This window comes from Pseudochaenichthys georgianus, chromosome 3, assembly GCF_902827115.2.
Source record: "Pseudochaenichthys georgianus chromosome 3, fPseGeo1.2, whole genome shotgun sequence".
Classification (NCBI taxonomy): domain Eukaryota; kingdom Metazoa; phylum Chordata; class Actinopteri; order Perciformes; family Channichthyidae; genus Pseudochaenichthys; species Pseudochaenichthys georgianus.
The window spans coordinates 24,241,964-24,263,266 of NC_047505.1; the positions used below are offsets into that span (position 1 = coordinate 24,241,964).

Below are 21,303 nucleotides of genomic sequence, written 5' to 3' on the forward strand. Positions count from 1 at the left end.
GAGTGAGTGAGTGAGTGAGTGAGACTCCTTCTCCAACCTCCCAAACTTTCTTTTTATGTGTGCATTGTTATTTGTGCTTGAGCAACATTTTACTTGAACTTTAATTCAATGAAATTAGTTGTAATTATTGTCCTACATTTTAATTTGTTTTACAGAGATGTTTCACAGCTGCCTGGGCCTAGTGGCCCACAGGCGGCGTTTATCCAGCAGCCAGAACATCCATCTGTGCCGGCCCCCAGGTCAAGATCTACTGTGGCTCAAGGGCCTTCACCAGAGCCATCACCACCAAGGACCAGCAGACCAGCATCACTACAGCTGCCTCCATCTGCGGCTGCCACCAGGTCAAGATACACCTCAGCACAAAGGCTCCACCACAGCCATCAACTTCAACCCAGCCAGCAAGGAGGTCTCATGGAGGTCTCGTATAGCACTTGTACACCCCACCTACACAGCAGCCCATGCACGATCACCCCCACCTACACATCAGCCAGACCCACTGTCTTGGAAGACAGACAAAGACCTTGACATTTATAATGAATAGTTGGTTGAAAGTTGTGATGTTCAATATTGTAAATTGTTAGATTTTCCAGTTTCTTATATTTATATAAATAGTTGGTTGAAAAAAACATATTTATAATAAATTGTTGGTTGAAAAAAAAAGGTTGAATGCTCAATTTGTATTTGTACACATCACATGAACATCAGATGTATCCAGTGGCGTTTTTATATGTACAAAAGTGGTGGGGCACAACAAACTTAGATGTCTATAAGCTTCTGCAGTGAGGTTCATGGCTGGTGAGGCACTGGCACTGACTCTTCAGGTTTACAAATATTATATTTTGACCTAAATCAAAATATAATATTTTCAAAAGCTTTTTTTGTCTGATGCTTCAATTAATTTTAAACAGACCGTTCAACAGAAGGATACCCAAAAAAAATGTAATTTTATCATTTAAATATTGAATTGTTCTCTCTTAGTAAGATCCCATTTTCAATAAAATTGCAGTCTTACCTTGACTTGAAGATTAAGTCCATGTGCCTATCCTTCTGGACAAAAATCTCTATTACTTTTTTGTATAAGTCCTCCTTATGTTCTTGTAGTTTCAAAAGTCTATCATAAATCTAATCTAATCAATAGATTTATGATTCGAAAATGATAAAAGTAGGGTAGACATGTGGATATTATCCGGCTGAACAAAACGTGCATTTATCTAACAGGTTTGTTTCCCACAGATCTTATTTTGAGCTATTTTCTAAAATCCTATGGAGAAATCTCATTGCTTTTTTGTTGAGGGAAGACATGCGCAGCTTACTTCCTGGTTTTAGGACGCGTCTCTCTCCTCCTCTTCACACACCACACTTTTCGCGGCACACGTACTTAAAGCCAATCAGCTCTGAATTATGTGAGATGACGTATGGTGGGGATGGCAGCTCTATGCCCCTATGGTCATTATTTTTTTGCCACACACATTAAATAGGAAAATATTCTGAGCATGCGCAGTGTAGTTTTTACAGTCACCATTGACTTAGACCAGGGGTGCCCAACCTTTTTTGAACCGAGAGCTACTTTTAAAGTTGCCAGTCTGCCGAGATCTACCAGTCCAAATAGAGAGGCGTAGCCATTACTGACAGCCTACTACCAGGTAAATACACACTTCTACGTGTATAAAACTGACCTTTGTACGATTAATACCTCATAAAATACTGCAGATCCTTTATCTTACCTCTTTCTAATCTACACACATACAAGTATGTAACTGAAGTTACACAACAGTGTTGTTGATACAGAGTTGGAGTTTATTCACACGTCACTACAGTGGGTAATGTTTTCAAGAAACATTGAACATTGCTGCCACATATGACACAGGGAAAAAAGAAAAGACGCTGAACCCTTTCTTTGCCATTATATACAAATAGTGTTGCTACAAAAGTATAAATTAGGCTTACTAATAAAACAACTCAGATCTGAAGCTACACAGGAATCTGCTGCCAAAGTGCAATAAAAAAGACAAAATTAATAGAATCAAACCCTTTTTTGTTGCATTTTAGTCGAGTATAAAAATAAATGCCTTTAATAGGATGCAAGCAAGTTTCTCAACCTGAATTGATAATAGACTATAATCAATTTAAGTTTGCATTCTTATACCATTTTGTACAATAATTATAATGACTAAGTTCAAATAAACTAAAACTCACAGCTGATTAATAACGGTATCCAACTTGAGTTTTTATTATATCAAAAACCTGTTGAAATGCTACTGTTATTGTTTACTGTCCCCAAAAGCGCGTCGGCAGCCTCCAGGAAAGCTTCTTTCACAACTTCGCCATCTTTGAAAGACTTCATGTGTTTCGCAAGAACGTGACTGACACGATAAGATGCTATGGTAGCAGCCTTGCTCTTGTTGTTGGGCCTGGTGAAAATGGACTGCTGTGCATTTAGCTGTCCTTTCAGGCCCCTCCCCTTTTGGGAGCGTAGGGCAGAATTAGGAGGGAATTCCGTCTCGTAGCGTGTGTGCACTGTTTTGAAATGCCGCTCCTAAATTACCCTTCTTTGATAAAGCCACGCTCGGATTGCAGATGAGACAGATGGACTTTGAATTGGAATAGATAAAAATAATCATCCTCCCACTCGGAGTGAAAATGATATATTTTGGGCTCTTTTGCTTCTGCCATAATTGCGGTCTTGTGTGTGTGCGGACTGTCACTCCTGTTGACACGGACAACATCAGCGAAATACTGCCCACTGCCCACCAGCCACGCCCCGACACATAGGGTCACGCCGGCCAATCACAAAGCTTTGATGCGTTCAAGTGCATTATTCTGGCACAGGAAGATTATGTTATAGGACATTAACGATAAAACAGAATATTGTTGTTCTATTTTTAGACACATCTCGCGATCGACTGGGAATCTTCCCGCGATCGACCGGTTGGGAACCCCTGACTTAGACAGTGAGAGGGAGGGGCAGGATTGGGTTTTGTCCCACATGGCTCTAAACAGCTCAATAGGCACACACTGGAGACACTAATTAGAAGAACACATACTAAAACAGCAACGTACAGACGAATCAGATTAAACATGATCTTAAAAATATATTTAATATATTTTTGCATTTTTTTGTAATCACTATTTGTAATACTTTCTGCTGACACTAGGTGGGGCTGTGCCTGCTCCTAATGACCAGTCGCCACTGTATGTATCATATGTAATATGAAGTCATTATTCAGTCCTAATGTATCTCAGTCCCTGCTGTGGTGAAAGTAGAGTGATAAACACCTATTTTACTCAAAATTCGAATTTAATTTTTTTAATTTTAGACATGAAAAACACATTTATAGACAGTGTAATTCAAATATTTCACTGCTTTTGTGATCCTAAGACTTTGGTAACCAAATCTAAAACACCAAAACAATTCGATCACATGAGTAAATTTGTGTTTTCACAAGAGTTTTGAAGATTTTCCGAAAATCGAATGTCAAATTTTAAGCTTTTGAGCTACTTATCTCAAACAGTGCTCTGAGGTGAGTAATTTGCATATATAGCAATACCAGAGATTGTCCTGAACATTTTGATATGTAACACATGGGGTGCCATGTTACAAGAAATACATTTAAAAGGTGATTTAAGAAAACATCTAAAAATCGAGAAAATACCCTTAGAGGGTTAATTCAGGCTGCTTTTCTTCATGTCTGCCTGAAATAAATGTGTTGTTTCAAAAACTACGTAGACATTTTAAGTGGTGAATCTTTAGGAGTTTAGTTTTTTATTTGCTGTGCCACATACAGTAGGACAGCTTATGGGTGAACAGTAATGTATATTGATGAATCTTGATTTGAGTTAAATGGAAACATATCATCAAGTGATCACAGGGGGTTGTTTTCTTAGTTTTCCCTTGCCGATTACTCGCCTAAATGAACATAAAGCAGAACATTCAAATGTGTGCGTTTATTGTATGTAACAAACTCAAAGCGACTTTAAATGACCTTGAAGCAGGCCGCTGTTGTATGACTGTTGTGATTGTGTGTTTTAAAATTGTCTCTAACTGTGTTGTTACCATTCTTGGGCCAGGAGTCTCTTGAAAAATAGATTTTTAATCTCAATGAGACCTATCCTGGTAAATAAAGGTATAATAAAATAAAAATAAAATGTGTGTGTGTGCGGTGAAACCGTACTTGTGTCCCAGCTCATGAGCGACGGTGAAGGCCAGAGGGAGGCCGGTGTCCTCGCTGATGCTGCAGCTGCGATGTGACTGACACATCCCCGCCACATGGGACAGGCCCAGCGTCTCACAGGGCATGTTGAAGGACGCACAGATGTCCTTCCTGTGAAGAGCGGAGTGTGTCAGATGTCATTTTATTTAAAAAGGCAAAATGAGGGACGATGCATTGGAAATCTAAATTATACAATGATGGAAAACAGATACTGATTTGGGAGGTGATAAACGACTGGAGAGTGTTGGTGGGAAACAAAAGACAAACAATCCCATCTGCTGCAGACTGTTTATTACTATTATTATCTAATCAATGTTACAATTATATTAATTATGGCTGTAAACAAGCCATCTTTTGGGTGATAAAAATGTAATAAGATCTTGTTAAATAATAAATAAAACTACTGACTGTATTTTTCAAAGTAATTGAAAAACGTCAAAGAAACATTTTCATTAAATTAGTTCTTTAATATTTAAAACCTGAATGCAAACACAAACACAATTTAAATACTGAACACAAAATAATCTCCCAACACTGAATTTCCTTACATATTTTTTAACAATTAGCTTCTTGTCTTTGAACTTTATTATAGAATGATTGTTATATTAAATTATTAATATGTTTGACATTACTTTGAAGTTCATAGATACGCTAAATATAAAAAATATAACTGGGATAACCAATCAATTGGACCCTCTGTAAGAAACTTGTAAGGTACACCTACATTTTAAGATAGGATAGAGTGATAAATAAATGTATCTTTAGGGAAGAAGTGAATCACGAGGTAAAACCAGGTGAAATCAGAAATGATCTTTTATCTGTAAAAAAATTTCTAAAGACTGCAAGGCCAACTTATTTGTCAAGCATACTTTAAACGAAGGTTTTACAATTTAAAAGGAAAAAGAACAGAAGAAAACGTAAATTTTTCTGAGACAAAAGTATATATTTGTTGTATTCCTTTTGTACTGCAAATGTTTTCTTCTCAAAAACAGTTTGAAAGGTTTTTCCTGTACTAATGAGCCACGTCGACCTTCATTGGATAATTCTTTAATAATTGCATGAGAGTCCAGTGTTTGTTTTCTTTTTATTTGCTCTATTGAAGCATTTGGGACTTGATCAATCTGTTAACTGTCAATCTTGTTTGTGATATAAGGCATGGAGCTTTCATTATTCTCTCGTCAACTGTCTAGATCAGAAAATCAATATGTGCTCCGGGAAGATGTAAAATAGCTACACTTTCGACTCTCTTGGGAGACCATGGATTATGTGCGATTGAGAGTGACATTTGGTGCATTGAGTTTCTATTCACCTTGTTAGCAGAACTGCTACGTCGTGGTGGAGCGGGTGTTCCTCTCCTTTCATGTTTAGTTTCTTCTGCCACTTACAGAAGCTGTTCAAGCTGTTGTCAGCATGGTGTGTAATCTTTAAGTCATCCTGTTATCAACATGTCATGTGGAGATGAAGGGAGGGGAAATTAAAGTCAAAGAGAAAAATATAGGCTCAGTTTTATGGAACATGCTAATATAAGATAATTGAAATTGCCCCATCTCTGCCATTACAGTATATGCAGCCTTTAAGTGAAACCTAGTTGGCCCTAATAACAGACATTCAAACACATGTCAACAAATGAAAAAGAAAGTGGTTTTGTTGAGTTTATTTGCTCAGTTCACATCTAAATCTCATGGTCTGCTGCTGTGAAGGACAATACAGGAAACATTGACAGCTGCTAACTATTTGAAAGCAGAAATTAGTTGAACCCTTTTGCCTCGAATAAATAATTAATTTAGAAAATAATTAACACGAATATTTAACTGTGAAAGTATCTGCGCTGTGATGTATTTTCCTCCGCTTTGCATTTAGGCTCTAGCTTTTCATTACAATTCAAATAATAAAGTTTTAGAAGGAAACGTTTTTGACATTTTGGGGGATATCCGTCTTGCCACAAGTAAGATGTGAAGATGGATACCACTCTCATGTCTGCACGATAAATAGGCTACAGTTTGAATCTAGAGCCAGCAGCCGGTTAGCTTAGCTTAGCATAACGACTAGAAACAGGGGGGAATAGCAAGCCTGGCTCTGCCCACAGTTAATCCAATCTGCCTCCTAAAGCACACTATGTTTTATAATGTTTTCTTGTTTCGAGTAAAAAGCAGAGTAGTAATGAAGTAACAGTTTATGGGGCGGTGTAGGCATCTCTGGTGTTTGCCTGGCAGACAACAATTCAGGAGGTTACTGAGCATCGACACGTAATCCCCCTTAACATCGTAAAGTGTGTTTTTTTCTCTTCATAATTTCAACAAATTAGATGAGAGGTGCTGATGAACTCTGACTCTACTACATAGTTAACTTTAGGATTAGATTTTGTGGCCGTGTTGCAAGTCATTCATACAAGTTTCATGTTAGTTTAAAATAATTATTTTAAGCTTTATTATATTTAAAGTAACAGCCCACTAACTATGCCTTTAATGAATAAAGCTTATTCCCTTTTTAAAATTCTGAAATGACTTACATTTCATCATAAAACAAAACATGTTTTACCTCATCCTGCTCCAGTAGTATGAGTCGAACCACCACAATGTTGATTGCGTTTCCAATACTGGGATCTCTGAACAGACCCGCCACCTGAAGGAGAAAAAAACACTGTTTTTTTACGGTGCTTATTCTTCGCTCCCACAGCATATAGGGCATATCAAAAGTATTCTATATACAACAGTATACAGTATAAAGGCTGCTGATACGTACTTATTATAGCAATAATGTAACTATTATTTAAGATAAGATGCATTTAAGTTGCTGTTGTAAATCATATGTGGAACATCTTGGGTTTATCAGAACATTTCAAAATGTAATCTTAAATAAAAGACACATTCATTATATCCTTGTACTGTACAAACACTCAACCCTCTGATATTGGGCGAAGTAAACAGACCTTAAGGTTCAACACAGTGTATCTAAACTTTAGATACACTGTATTATTATTGAATTATTGTCAAAATGCTACTTTAGATCTATGCTTTAGATTCTAAAGCATAGATCTAAAGTAGCATTTTGACAATAATTCAACCTCTTAAGATAAAAGCTCATTCAGCATTTCTTTACACATGCTCTTAATACGTAATTAAAGTGCAATTGCTTAGACCAAAAGTCGAAAGATCTATGATTGAAGCAATTAAGTGTACAACCCTTACATTTTTACATTAGTTTATCTCCAAAATTGTCTCACAAGCTTTTTAGTGCTCAATTATAACATAACATGCAATTTAATCCATCATTATCAGAGTGATAATAGGCTACGAATATCTTAAATCAAGGACTATAATCACGAAATCCACTTATTGAGCATATTTATGATAATATATATATTTTTTTACATCCCATTTGTACTATACCAGGCTATCCGCACAATAAATCATGCCGTTTATGTGCTTTCATTTTCACATTTGTTCACATTAAACATTTGTTCATTAGGCATTAAAATGCATGAAGCTCAAGCTTTCTGTCTTCATTTCAACACAACAAATGTCTTATTCAATGCAGAAGTATTTCACAGTTTGGCTTAAGCTAATGTGATGCTGGACTAATCATTGAAGAAAGTGCTTATAAAGATGGATGAATTCAATTTAGAGTCGTAAAACTGCAAACAATTTATACCAAGGAGCAAGAGAGACATTTTAGTCTGCAATGGAATAACTGCAATTATGTATGGCCGCTTGAGTCTGATTAGAGTTGAGTTGTAGAAGCAACACTTCTACAACTCAACTCTAGAGGAGAGCATCCTGACTGGCTGCATCATGTCTTGTAATTGCACTGTTGGGAAACCTGTGACCTTAGTGTTTAATTCATTGCATAACGACACCGTAGTTGTGTATAAGGGCAATCAATCTTTGAATCTTGCATGGAGATTCTTGCTGCCATCCAAAACGTCTACCCCTCAAACCTTCTCTGTTGTTACTGAGGCACTTCAAAATGAATAGCTTTGACACACATGCAACGCTTGGGTTCATCAAAACTTTGTTTCAACTTTTCTCTTGTACAGTAGTGTTCAATTACAGATGTTTAGTAAACATATTGTAGCTGATTCAACTTTGCAACATATTTTAACAGTACCCAATACGTTTGCTATCAGTCTATCTACGTCTTTCTATTGTTAATCGTTTCAATACAAATAGAGCTGCAGCTATTTAAAGCCACAATGTGTTGATTTAGCGTGTTTCCTCTCAAGCTGCTCAACATTTACTCAAAGGGTAAGTAATGCTTTTTTGACTTTTACTGCATCTTTTTTATGTCCATGTGATCTTAAGATTCAAGGCTTTATTGTCATGAGCACAGTAGCTATAGTGTATAGGTGGCAATGAAAAACTTCAATCCCAGGCTAAAAATCTATAAATAACTATAAGAATACCATGTGAAAGGAAGTTGGGAGCTATTTTTGTAAAAGAGCTTTCAATATGTTTCTGCTGAGATTGACTCTCCTGGCTGTTACATGTGTGTAAATCATACCACTGGGTGCACACAGTACAGAAATAATTCAAATGTATGCAAGTCTTGTGAAGTTGATAGCTTGGAGACTGCGTCCGTGAGGAGACAATGGAGCAGCTGCCGGCCGCGGAAGAAGAAGAAGCTATTACTGATTGTTTGGGCTAGAGGTTGTTTCCCCTTGATCCTGTGCAAGATTGTTTTCATAAAAATGAATCGTTTGGGGCTTTAATGTTCAAAGCTGGAGTGTAGAGGACTCCAAATAATTACTATGAGAGGATGTGAGGAATAATGACTGCTTCATCTGTGTATTATTGTCTATTAAGTCTGTTAATCCACAGGCATTCCCTTTCCTGGTATCCTGTGGACCAGGCATGATTTTATTTGGGAAAAAACAATGTTTGTGCTAATCGATAACAGCCCAGGAGTCAATTTGCTTAACCCCGGGGCCCATGCTATGAGGCGGTAATAACATTGATTAGGAAAGTGTTAGTTAATCCATCCGTTGTGTTACCTGGCACAGAGATGGAAACACAATCTGGTCTCAAACTGCAGAATTACTCTGTGAGGATGTTTAAACCTCATGTTGCTCTGCATTCAAAATATCTGGAAGGATCTTTTAATCATTTATTTAGTATGTTGTATAAATTCATAAATATACCGCAATAATAGCTTTTACAATTAATTTGTCTCATAATAATATTTGCTTATAAATGCTAAATGCTGTGCATGTGTCATCAATCTGGTGAATGCGTTTGTTTTCTCAAGTTGCATTGTAGCCATAGCAAGCAATCTTTTGTCTATTAAACTTCAGCACAGGCATGCAAATGTAAAGAAATACTTAGACACCTGGTGAGAAGACTGACATATCTGTCGTCACTCTGCTCATACTGTATGACTCTCCCAGAATGACCGTGTGCATTGACAGAAGCGTGGGCAGTAATTGGGTTGAGATGAGTGACTAACAAAGAACTGCTAACAGAGCACTTATACTAATAAAGGACTGGCTTCTCTATAGCCAGTTGTGTAGCACTTGAAATGTTTGGCTCTATGAAACCTGATGTACTTATATGATTCTGTTTTCTTCAAGGTTGTGTCTTCCTGGTCGAATGTACTTATTGTAAGTCGCTTTGGATAAAAGCGTCAGCTAAATGCAATGTAATGTAATGAGTAAAAAGGCTATAATTAAGATATACCTACAATGTTCATGACAGCCAGGACATAGCTTTCCACAGCTTTGCTCCCATGATGCTCCACCATTTTAAGGTCGGCCACCACCAGCGTCTCCACCCACTTCTGTTTGCTGACTGAGCGGGGATGAATTCTCCTCCTCCTCTGCTGGCGGAGCTCCCAGCGCTCCCGCTGCCTTTCAAAGTCTTCAAAACTCTGCTGTGATGCTGGAGTTCGTAGACAGAAATAGACAATACAAACGTATTCTATAAGTTTAAATGTGTATATATCTGTTTTTATTGGAACCAAAAACCTGCACATTACCTTTTTTATTTGTACTCATCTCATAATGTATTAAACTGATGCATAAGATTATCAGATGCTTGAATAAATAATAAACATTGGAATACATTTTAATCAAATGGTGTTTGCGTCTTGAAGGAAGAACAAAACCTGAAAGAACACACTTTTTAGTAGCAAATTCGTGGAATTAATCATGTAATATAATATGCGATTCAGCCTGAAAACCTAAGAACTACTAAGAAAATACAAATTTAGATTTTTCTTTAATAACTGTCTGTTGCTTTATGTTATTAAACTACGTGACATACACATACATCTGCATTGAATAATTTACGGGGCAAAGGTACATCTCTTATAATCTACTCTTAAACTCAAAGCACATTTTTCTGATCTCATTCCAGGATTCTCAATTATCTTTTCGGCGCAGTCGAACCGACTCAGAATTGTAAGTAGACGATTTATAAATGACTTAAGTTTGATGTTTTTCTTCTCCTGACCCCTGCAGATTATTAGCCAGTGCCAAGAACACCATTCATTAGTCCTCTCCTCATCATTCAGTACATAGAGTCTGTAATCAGTGGAGCATAAGGAAGGCTACTTATACTGAAGGATTCTCATGTGCCATCTCACTGGATGGTATATGTCAGTTTCAAGAAACACACTTTGAGGTATTGTTAGGTTTGAATATGGTGTTACTTTGCATTAGATTGCTTAGCGTGTGCAGTGATACAAGAATGAACTCACCTTTGATTCCACAGGTACCGTTGAGAGCTTGTTTCCCTGAGATGGGCTGTACCACTGGACTCCAGGAGGGGGGGGACGCATGGCGTTTGTAGACGGCATGGGCCTGAGTTGCTGACGTGTCATCGCTCGACTTCTCCAGAGGCTGAATAAAAAACTCTTCATCAGACAACCTGAACAATCCTGTCTGAAAAAAAAAAAAAGATGCAGGTCAGTTCACTTCATCTGGTTAAAATGAGCTATGCACCCAAAAATAGATTAGCATTTCAACAGCCCTTTCAAGCAAAACCATTTACCGATTGACCATTTACTGTAATTTGACCTTTTTTTTAACAATAGACATGCAACTAGTGGACAAATGGTAAAATACTGCCTTAATGAAGAGGTGCAAAGATTGGTGGATTACACATTACATTACATGTCACTTGTTAGACGCTTTTATCCAAAGTGACTTACATACTCAATACTGTGGGAAATCCCCACAGGAGCAATTTGGGGTGAAGCCCAGGGTCACACCGACATGCTGACTGCAGTGGGTTTTGAACCCGAACACCAACGCACAACCCACTGCACCACACGCCTCCTACAAAAACGTACACAAATATGATCAAAGAAAATTAAGCTCTACGATATTCAATTACTTGTTATAAAGTTATATTTAAAAAAAAAAATGCAAAAACATTTTGAGGATCAAGGTTCTTGACTGTGGGAATGTGCTGCTTAAATAGCAGAAAATGTAATATCGGACACTTACAAGACACTTGAAGAGAGCACCCAGTGCTAAAACATTATAATGACTGTTTTCTGATGTTTTATAATGTCATTTGCAGCTGTACAACAACTATTTAACCGCTGACATTATAATATTTTGTACAGTGCAATATTCACGTGTGCAAATGTTTCCATTTCGATAATGTGGCAATGTGGATATGCTGTTGTCCAAAGAAATGTCTTTGAAATGTGTTGTTACTGGGGTAACTATACTGTACACTTGGTGAGTATAAAGTTAGATTTTTTTAGGTGGATTTACACACAGGCGAAGAGCTTAAGAATTATTGCAGTACAGGCTAATCTGAAACCTCCGCATATAACACGCATCACCAAGATAAGCAGTTCTGATTTCTGTAGTTGCCTTAGCCCAATGGGGATTCTGAAAAAAACTCTTTGAAATATGATATCCTAAGAGCAGCTGTTAGCAATATAATATATACCAATTCCAGTTTCTTATACAGTCTTATTTGTTGTAATATTAAAAAGCCCACAACACTGACTTTGTCTTCAGCACACAAAAACAAGACCTAGGGAGCTTCCACTCAAACAGTCCTGATGTCTTAAACCTTCTGTAGACATCCAGGGCGCGACCCACACAGGAGAAAGATCACGTCACATCAATTACTTCACCCTAAACCATGCTGGACCTGTGCCAAAACCAGATCCCAGTAGCCCCCAAAAAGCTTTTTCTGTTGACCATCCTCACCCTATATTTAATACCTGTCAACCTTCTGTTCCCATTAACTCTCCTCGGCTGTCAAAGGGTCACACTGAAGGTCAGACTTGCTGCTATGATTAACGTGTGACACCACATGGGGAAAGTAGAGCCACATACACATACAGTAACAAAGCTAACCCAGCTGTGTGGACATTTCTGCCTCTTAGTATGACTCTGAACATCATTAGCAGGGTCTGGACGCAGTGAAACTGAGGTCAAATTCAATCAAATAAAAGCAAATTAATGTTCCTCTTACATTCAATTCAAGCAAAGTGGTATTTCTTATGTTGCATATTTCACAATATGCAACAGAACAAGCTATGTCTAGGTTTTTACTCAAGATGACTCGTGCTTTTAGCATAAATACACAGGGGAAATGCAAACAAGACATTCACTGCTGTTATAAAGTAATCACTCCACACGGGGGAACATATATTGCTGGAATACAGTCCAGGGCTGAGTTGTTAAGACTGCTTTCAGTTATGTGTCCTCTGCTCTGTAAACAACTGTCATCCTCGGACTCTGTGTGTCCGTGTGCTGTGAGTCTGTCCCTGCACCACCGACAACAACACAAGCTCTACACCATTTATTCCACCAGGGACTCATTTGTTTCTTATTGTGTTTTATTAAGCCTGAGCCAAACCTTGCAGGACTGTAGGATGTCACTGTATCAAGTTCAAGGTTCAAGGTTCAAGGTTCAAGGTTCTTTATTTGTCATACGAACATAGCTACAGTGTAGTTATGTCGATGAAAATCTTAGGTCACAGGCTTCTCCAACAGTGCAACACAATAATACAGAAAAATATAGTGCAAGTAAATTTTAAAAAGTAAATCAAGGAATACATTATGATAGGGAATAAACATATTTTAGGGAGGGATAAATCAAATCCAGTGTATTTTCTTGCAGCTTCAACACAGAGTATTTTCTTGTGGTTCAGGAACACAACACCACAACAAAAGTGTTAGCATAATTTTGTTTTATTAAAAAATGTTTTAAAATAAAAAAGAGAAGTATTATCATGTTAAATGTATTTTGCATCAACATAAGAGTGTACTCTTGTATTGTGGATATGGCTATACAATCTTTTGGATGTAAAAATAGTAATACACAGGCTTGGTTTCCACGCTGATATTTGTTTGGCACTACAGTATAAGATGTCAGCTGGTTTTGTACACTAATTACATACATACCGTCTGTGCATATTTTGACCAATAAGAGTTTTTAAATGTTTAGGACACTTGGGATGTAATGATTATACAAATTCCTTACCGATTGTACTCATTTGCATGTTTTACTGTGCAGCCACATGTTTTCCTATGATAACCGTTTTTAGATCCTGGGATTCCTAACCTCCTCAGTGTTGGGTCAGAAGGTTGTGATGGGAGTGCATACCAAATACTCAATACCGACAGGGGTGTGTATTATCACTTATTACGCTTGTTTAGTTATGCAGATATGTCAGACTCTCTAATAATTACTAGTGATTAAAGCAAATAGGTATGTATTAGACTTCCAACAGTTAAAGTAGTTATTTGATGGGTGTGATGTTTATGCCACTGTGTATGTGTGAATAAAGTTTGAATATTAGTTGGACCACTTAATCTATGCAGGTCTAAAGCCATATTTACACATAAAGCAATCCTGCTTCAGAATCTTAACACAAACACACACTTATACACACTCATGTACACATTCACACAAACTCACATACAACCTACTTTAGCAGATTTTCTGATCACACAACTGTCAGCTCTTCAACAACCAAGTGCATTTCTTCCGCTTCATACAAAAATTGTGCAGAAAGAAAAACGGCAAAAAACAAAACCGTGCACAAAGAAACATCAAAATAGATTGAATAAAAGTGCAGGTCTGTCTTTCCTCATCTGTCATCACAATTAATCTCAAGAAAGAACATCTTCAGGACAATATTCCCTAATATTAAGAAAATCAATCAATAGAGTCTTTTATGGTCATAACTGGCTATAAAGGAAATGAATCCAGCTGATCATGTGTTATCTGCAGACCAGACTGAAGGAAAAAAAGCCCAAAACAAGAAGCTGGCTGCTGCACTGGCCTGGCAGAGCATCACCAATGTACTGTACACTCAGACCACTTCATTAAAAGGTTCCCTGTGGAGGTTAGGACCTCTAAAGCGCTGGCACTGTCTGTACAGTACTTCAAGTGATTTCACATTACGTCACTGATTAATTCAGTTGAAACTAAATCATTTTCCTGTTTCGTCAAATTTGTAAAATTATCATCTATGAATTCAGAGGAGAGTATTCAAGAAAACTGCTCTTTTTTTCTAGGAGTTCAGAAATGATCTTGTTTATTCAGAGAAACATGGCAAAAGCAAATCTCAAGTGAATGCCTTAAGCTTCAGTGATCTACAGGTATATGCAATGCGGCATTAATTACAGCAATGCATCAAACACAGGGGAGAAGACGGCAAGCAAGTGAAGATGTATATGAAAAATGCAGGAAACAAAAGTTGTTGTTGTTGTTGTTGCAAAAATAAATTCACTTTGCAAATGTTATGCGAGTAAGGAATAAATGTATTCAACATGCTTGTTAGACATCCAGTACACACAGTGAGTTTTGCTGAAAATAAATGAAACGTGTATTTCTTTACAGGAAACCCCCTTGGGGCAGTTTTAAGCCTACCTGCTCCTTACAACAGCCAGCAACTCTCGCAAATCATCCAGCTGTAGCCTAATGTGACAGCATGCAGACATGGTCAAGTTTGTTGGTTTCTTTTCATTGTAACATCAGAGCTGGCGGATGTGCAATCTGGTGCAAGTTGCAATGATTCCAGCTTCTAAAAAGCAGCTTTCCTTAGGCAAGTGTTGGGCCGATGGCAATTAAAGAATCGTGGGTTTGCTATCCTGGCTCCAAAATGGTGGAATGAGCTCCCCATTGACATCAGGACAGCAGAAAGATTACACACCTTCCGGCGCAGACTGAAAACTCATCTCTTTCGACTCCACCTTGAGCGATAGAATTACTAACAAAGAACTGCGAACAGAGCACTTATATACTAATAAAGGACTGGCTTATCCTATAGCCAGTTGAGTAGCACTTGAAATGCTTGGCTCTATGAAACCTGATGTACTTATATGATTCTGTTTTCTTCAAGGTTGTGTCTTCCTGGTCGAATGTACTTATTGTAAGTCGCTTTGGATAAAAGCGTCAGCTAAATGCAATGTAATGTAATAATGTAAAGATAGTAATAGCAGGATGTAGTAAGAAAAAACCTGTCACTGCTATTTGTGTTGGTGGAAATGCTTTCTGAAAAGTTAACAAACCAAGGCCAGTCACATGTAAGCCAGGAGGAAGAACAAAAGTCTGTCCCAACAGTGTTGAGCAGAGGAGTATCTTTGAACACATAGAGCCTGGAAGCAGAGCGGACAGAGCAGCAGGAGGTCTGCTCTGCTACTGGCAGCTGAGACGGGATATGTGACAGTGCAGTTGGCAACTAATCACCATAAAATGAATGGACTAAGAGTGAGAAAACAATCCCCCCTGCCCTAAAACGTGCAGGAAAACACAGAAAGAGCAGCATGAATGCTCATCAAATGGGAATATATTAAAGGTCCCATGTCATGCTTTTCCGGTTATTTCGTCCCCCTGTGTGTTATGAAGGTTTTGATGTAAACGGTCTGCAAAGTCACAAACCCTCAAAGTACACCCTGTAGCGAGTACAACTCTAAAGGCCCTGACACACCAAGCAGACACCAGAGAACTCGCCGAAGCCGACGCCGACTGTTGCATCGCCGTGTCCTCCTGCGTCTTGGCCATGTGTAGCACGGGAACACACCGCAAAGACTTCAGTGCATGAGTGGCAATAACTCTCCTTGCCAGCAGGCGGCGGTAGTGTGTATTCGTCATTCAAAAGAGGCAACAACCGGAAGACAGAGAAGAAGATCAGACTGCATGATATAAACAAACAACAAATAGCGTGTGCGTTCCGGTGCAGACCTCCACTCTCAGGACACCTCCACTGTCAGTACAGGAAGTGACGATTTTTTTTCCCGCCCACCGAAGGACTCGTTTGATGGAAGTCTTCAAATCACAATGGAGACTCATCACGGAGGTGATGAGTCCGCCCACCATGCACTTTGGGTCGGCTTTGGTCAAGCCCTTTTGACCCCCCCAGCCTGGTTCTCGTAAAAGTTTTTCGCTCAAATGACACCATGGAGGAATGTAACGGGAGTTGACAGGGGACTCTGCCCTCCTCACGAATGCCTATTTTCGGACACTTTTTCTCACTTTTCCCCAGTTTTATTATTTATTTATTTTTTGGCTATTTCACCCGGTTTCTACCGGGGACATTTCCCGGTCTCGGGTGTCCCCCCACAGCCTGTATATATATATATGTATATAATAAGTCTCACGATCCGATTTTATTTTGTATTTGCTTGCATTTCCTGTTTGGAAAGTGGCACTGTACTGATAGTGGTGATTTTATTTTGTAATTCTTAGCGTGCACTTCCTGTCCTGAGAGTGGAGGTCTGCACCGGAACTGTCCTGAGAGTGGAGGTCTGCAGGCAGACCCCTCTCCATCGAAAACATGTTTCGTGCGGCACTGGAGCTATCAGCCATAAGAGGGGTTAGCGATAAGATACAATAACAATGTGCCTACATAACTGTCAGTTGCAGCCCTAGCATTAGTATTGGTTATAGTAACAGCTACAACATTAAAATACTTCTAGGCAGATTGAGGAGGATAATGGGAGAATGAACAGAGGGGCAGAAACATCCATCTGAATAATAATAATAATAACTTTATTTGTATCGCACCTTTCATACAGGGGATTGCAGTTCAAAGTGCTTTACATCAGTAAGAAATAAAGTGGGATAAAATAATGCAAATATATATATATATATATATATATATAGTAATCCCAACAGGCCACCTTGTTTATGGTTTGATTCAGTTTTACATTACATTTATTTGATAACTTCAGTTAACTTTGAAGATTCCGAACACTACAAAATATAATCAAGACATATTTTATCATGTATTATAGTAGAAAGAAGAAATAGTTTGAGTAGTTTTTAGTAGAAATATCCCTTACAATAAAGGCAGTATAGTATGCCCGTGTGTCATCTCCAATAAATGGCTTCAACCATCCTTTAAACTCAGGGTTTGATTCCCACTACTTTATGTACTTTTGTGAATACAGTTTAGACTGTGACATGATGACCTACGTGGATGTTTAGCTTGTCACAGAGAGGCACACACACAGTGGACGAGGTGATTAAGTGACTGAAGCTGTCTCGACGCGGGAGAGTGTGGCTGTCTCCTCTCTGCTGTGACTGCAGCTGAGCTGCTGCGGGAGGCAAAGTTAGTCTGCGCACCTGTGAGTACTATGGGAGGGGCTCGTTAACTGCAGAACAATACGTGAGTCTCCAAACACCAGAAAAGTCCCTAATAACACCATTACAAGTCGTTAGATTAGTCTTTAGTCGCTTTTGACAAAAATAAGTAGCCGGAGGGTTTGGAAAGCTGCCGAATTTAACTACAAAGTCGCTAAGTTGGCAACACTGGTCTGTGTGTAACTTCTTAAATCGTTTGTTTACGTCCCTCACTTCCGTTTCGCTTCTGATTCGCTAGCTGAACAGCCAATCAGAGTGATTGCTTGGTCCGACAGCCTGACCCGATGCATGGCCAATTCAACATGTTGAATTGGCCATGCATCGGGTCAGGCAGTCCAAATAAGGCGTGTCACGGCAGACGGTGCGGGACACACCAACCTGACTACGGCACCGCGAATGCCCGAATGCCCGACAGCCTCTGATGGCCTCTGACTCCCAAAATCGGGTTGGTGTGTCAGGGCCTAACACAGACAAGACCTGTCTATGCTGCCCCAGAACGCCTCGTTGGAGTATTCTCTTTTTCCTCCTGGGTACAGTGATGTGACCATACCCAAATGGACCCATTGGGGGGGGGGCAGGAGCTCCAACAAGGGGGGGTGCTAGTGGAGCCTCGCAGCGGGGGAAGAAAAGTGGCGCGCTTACACTGTAGGTGTAACGCCGCGTTTGGGGGTGCGGCTGCTAGTGGAGCCTCGCGATGGACGCTGTCTCGCAGACCCCACGCAGCAAGCAGGCGATTAACCGAGCACACAGTGTCCGCTCCTCGGCACCCAGACCCCACGCAACATTCTCATCTGTTTGTCATTACTGGTGTCATTTTCTGGTTGCTAACGCCATTGTAACACATAATCACTGATGTTCCACTATAACGGTGGTGGACTCATCAGAACAGAGGGGGCGAGCTGACCAATCAGAGCACACTGGGCTCACAGGGGGGGGGGGGGGGCAGGAGCTCCAACAAGCTGTTTAGGACAGAGCATGAATACACATACTATACAGAGATGCTGTATGAGAAACCAATGTGAGTTTGGAAAATTGCACAATGTAAATCTATTCTAGTAGACCTCATCAATGGAATTATGATCAGTAGAAATGGCCATGACATGGGACCTTTAAACTTCAAGAGTCTATGACATTAGATGTCAACCCAATAAAGCTTCCTAAATATGCAGTCACATTTGCATGATTGATTTAAGAATAACCATCTGCAGAAGGTTGATAAGGCTCTACAGAAGGCGCAAACCAAAAACTCAAAGTTTAGTTTCCTGTATATCTTTAAATCCATACCTAACTCGCACAGGTGCACTATAAAGCACCCTTTCAGTTAATAACATCAGAGGCTTGTCTACCGTTCTTGAGGAAGATTTCGATAAATGTCAAAACAGAATTCACCCTCAAGGAATTATAATTAAAAAAGCACCTTTCTTTTCCTACTTGCTAAAGGCCGTGTTTGTTTACTTTAAAGTGTAGAGTGCAAGTCTAGAATTCAATAAATTCCCACCAGAGATGGCTTTACAGCTGAAAATGATCTAGCACACAGAGTATAAGCAGAGAACTATAGGGGGTTGTTCTAATGGGAATTTGGTCCACTTGAAGCAAAATGTTATTTTCTAAATTCACAAACATAAATCAATGTGCCATGTTTTTAAGTGGTCACGTCATAAGATTTTGGCATTTTCTTCTATATTGGACTAATGATATCGTAGAAATGGGGATAGGGGCATCGGGTGACATGCTTTAAATTGAGTGTCACATTTTCCAGAAAGGAGGTTTTTCCATTTAAGCATCACAATAAAGTGATGAAGCTCTCTCAATAATTCTTATGTGTGTAATATGCAGTTTGAAAATATTAAATTGCTGTGTAATAACAAAATATAAGAACTACAGTACACACTACATAAAGAATGGTTGTGAACCAAAAGTCACAGTGATGTATTTATGAATCAGTCGCTGTGAGATGGTGAGTGCGATTGCTACATGGAAATATCTTTATAGACCACACTTGATATGGAGCATTTGTACTGCAGCATTTGATAACTCTTTGATTAAAAAATGGTCTGTGATAAATTAAAAATCAAGTTATCTACTGGCAGTGTAAGAATTATTTCCTTTTATGACACATCTGCATTCGCGGAGGCAGCACTACATGAAAAGCTTGCTGCACGTCTTTAAATATGAGTTAGCAGATTGTGGCCTATCGTTAGATTACTGCTGAGATATTGCAAATGCACTGAAGGGAGTGTGAGTATGTTTTTCAACTTCAAAAATGATATGGTGAAAATACTTCTATAAAATAATGGATAATGAATAAACATTTCCTGTCAAAACTAAAGCTGGTTTGAATGCATGCCTAGTGCCTACATATAATAATAATAATAATAATAATAATAATAGATTTAATTTGTTAGCGCTTTTACAGGTGCTCAAAGACGCTTTACAGATATAGTGAAGGGAAAAGAAAAGGAAGGAACAACAAATATATGATAGACTGTGTCAAATAATGAATACAGTATATGCTCTACTGCTTGGGAACATGATGTTGAACGGAGAGAATAGGTGTAAAATACACAGAAAAAGTGATAGTTTTGGATTGTATGAAGTGGGGTTGTATACAGTGCTTGTCCACTGATGGTCCACTGATGGCAGCTGCTGTGTGAATTTTGTGAATCCAGACTCACTGATCAAGGCAGCGATTTCTGTGTTCTGCAACGTAAAACTAAAGTTTCTGTTAATGGAGTCCTGTGGCTTAGAACAGGGGTTCACAACCCCCGGTCCGCTGACCGGTACCGGTAATATTTGCAGAATTATAAATAAATAAAAATATGTTATCATAATATATTTTTTTAAAAGTGTTTAATTTTCGTACCTATACCAGTCATATTATTTCATCCAGTAGCCTAGTGAATCTTTCACCAGAAAACCGTTGAAAATGGCTTTTATGATGTTCCCTAGGGATTCGGCGGCACAGCCTAATGTCTCAGCCTCTTGTGCGCACGAGACAGTTACCGGTGCGCCAAGGAGGAAGTAGAGCACACAGGAGACAACCGTTTCATTGCAGACTGTTATGTTTATGTGGGGAAATGGCAGTGCATACATTATTTGAGATTATTTTTTTAAACGTTGTTTTGGATGCATATTATTCTAGTATTTGTTCAGGCTGTTACTGTGGTGAGTAAATATTAAAAATCAGTTAAAATTGACAACCGGTCCGCACATTTTTTTTAATGTATCTGCCGGTCCTTGGCACAATAAAGGTTGGGAACCCCTGGCTTAGAAGATAGTAGATAGGTACAATGGCTTATTCCCCGCTGGAATCAATTGTCTAACATCAAGAAAAAGCTGTGGAAATATTCTATTTACAGCAGACACTTACATCGATATTGCATTTTTTTTAGATGGCTTGAATATGTTTTGCTGCTGCCCGTTTCCACAGGACATTAATCTTGTATGCTGTTAGTTGTGTTTTTCCAAACTGGGGACCGCCATCTGCTGAAAATACCACAATGACTATGGATAAGTACTTCATACAATCACAC

At 38.8% G+C, this 21,303-nt stretch overlaps 1 protein-coding gene across 1 annotated transcript in view; it reads right to left on the reverse strand.

Annotated features, from left to right (window-relative positions):
- LOC117464651 (A disintegrin and metalloproteinase with thrombospondin motifs 7) overlaps positions 1-21,303 on the reverse strand; it is an 81,747-nt gene that overhangs the window by 54,348 nt on the left and 6,096 nt on the right. The window contains exons 3-7 of the mRNA XM_034107189.2: positions 10,905-11,088; positions 9,888-10,084; positions 6,750-6,833; positions 5,521-5,645; positions 4,173-4,322 (exon numbers count right to left, since the gene is read on the reverse strand). Coding sequence (XP_033963080.1) covers positions 4,173-4,322; positions 5,521-5,645; positions 6,750-6,833; positions 9,888-10,084; positions 10,905-11,088 — 740 coding nt within the window. The remainder of the gene's footprint in view (positions 1-4,172; positions 4,323-5,520; positions 5,646-6,749; positions 6,834-9,887; positions 10,085-10,904; positions 11,089-21,303) is intronic.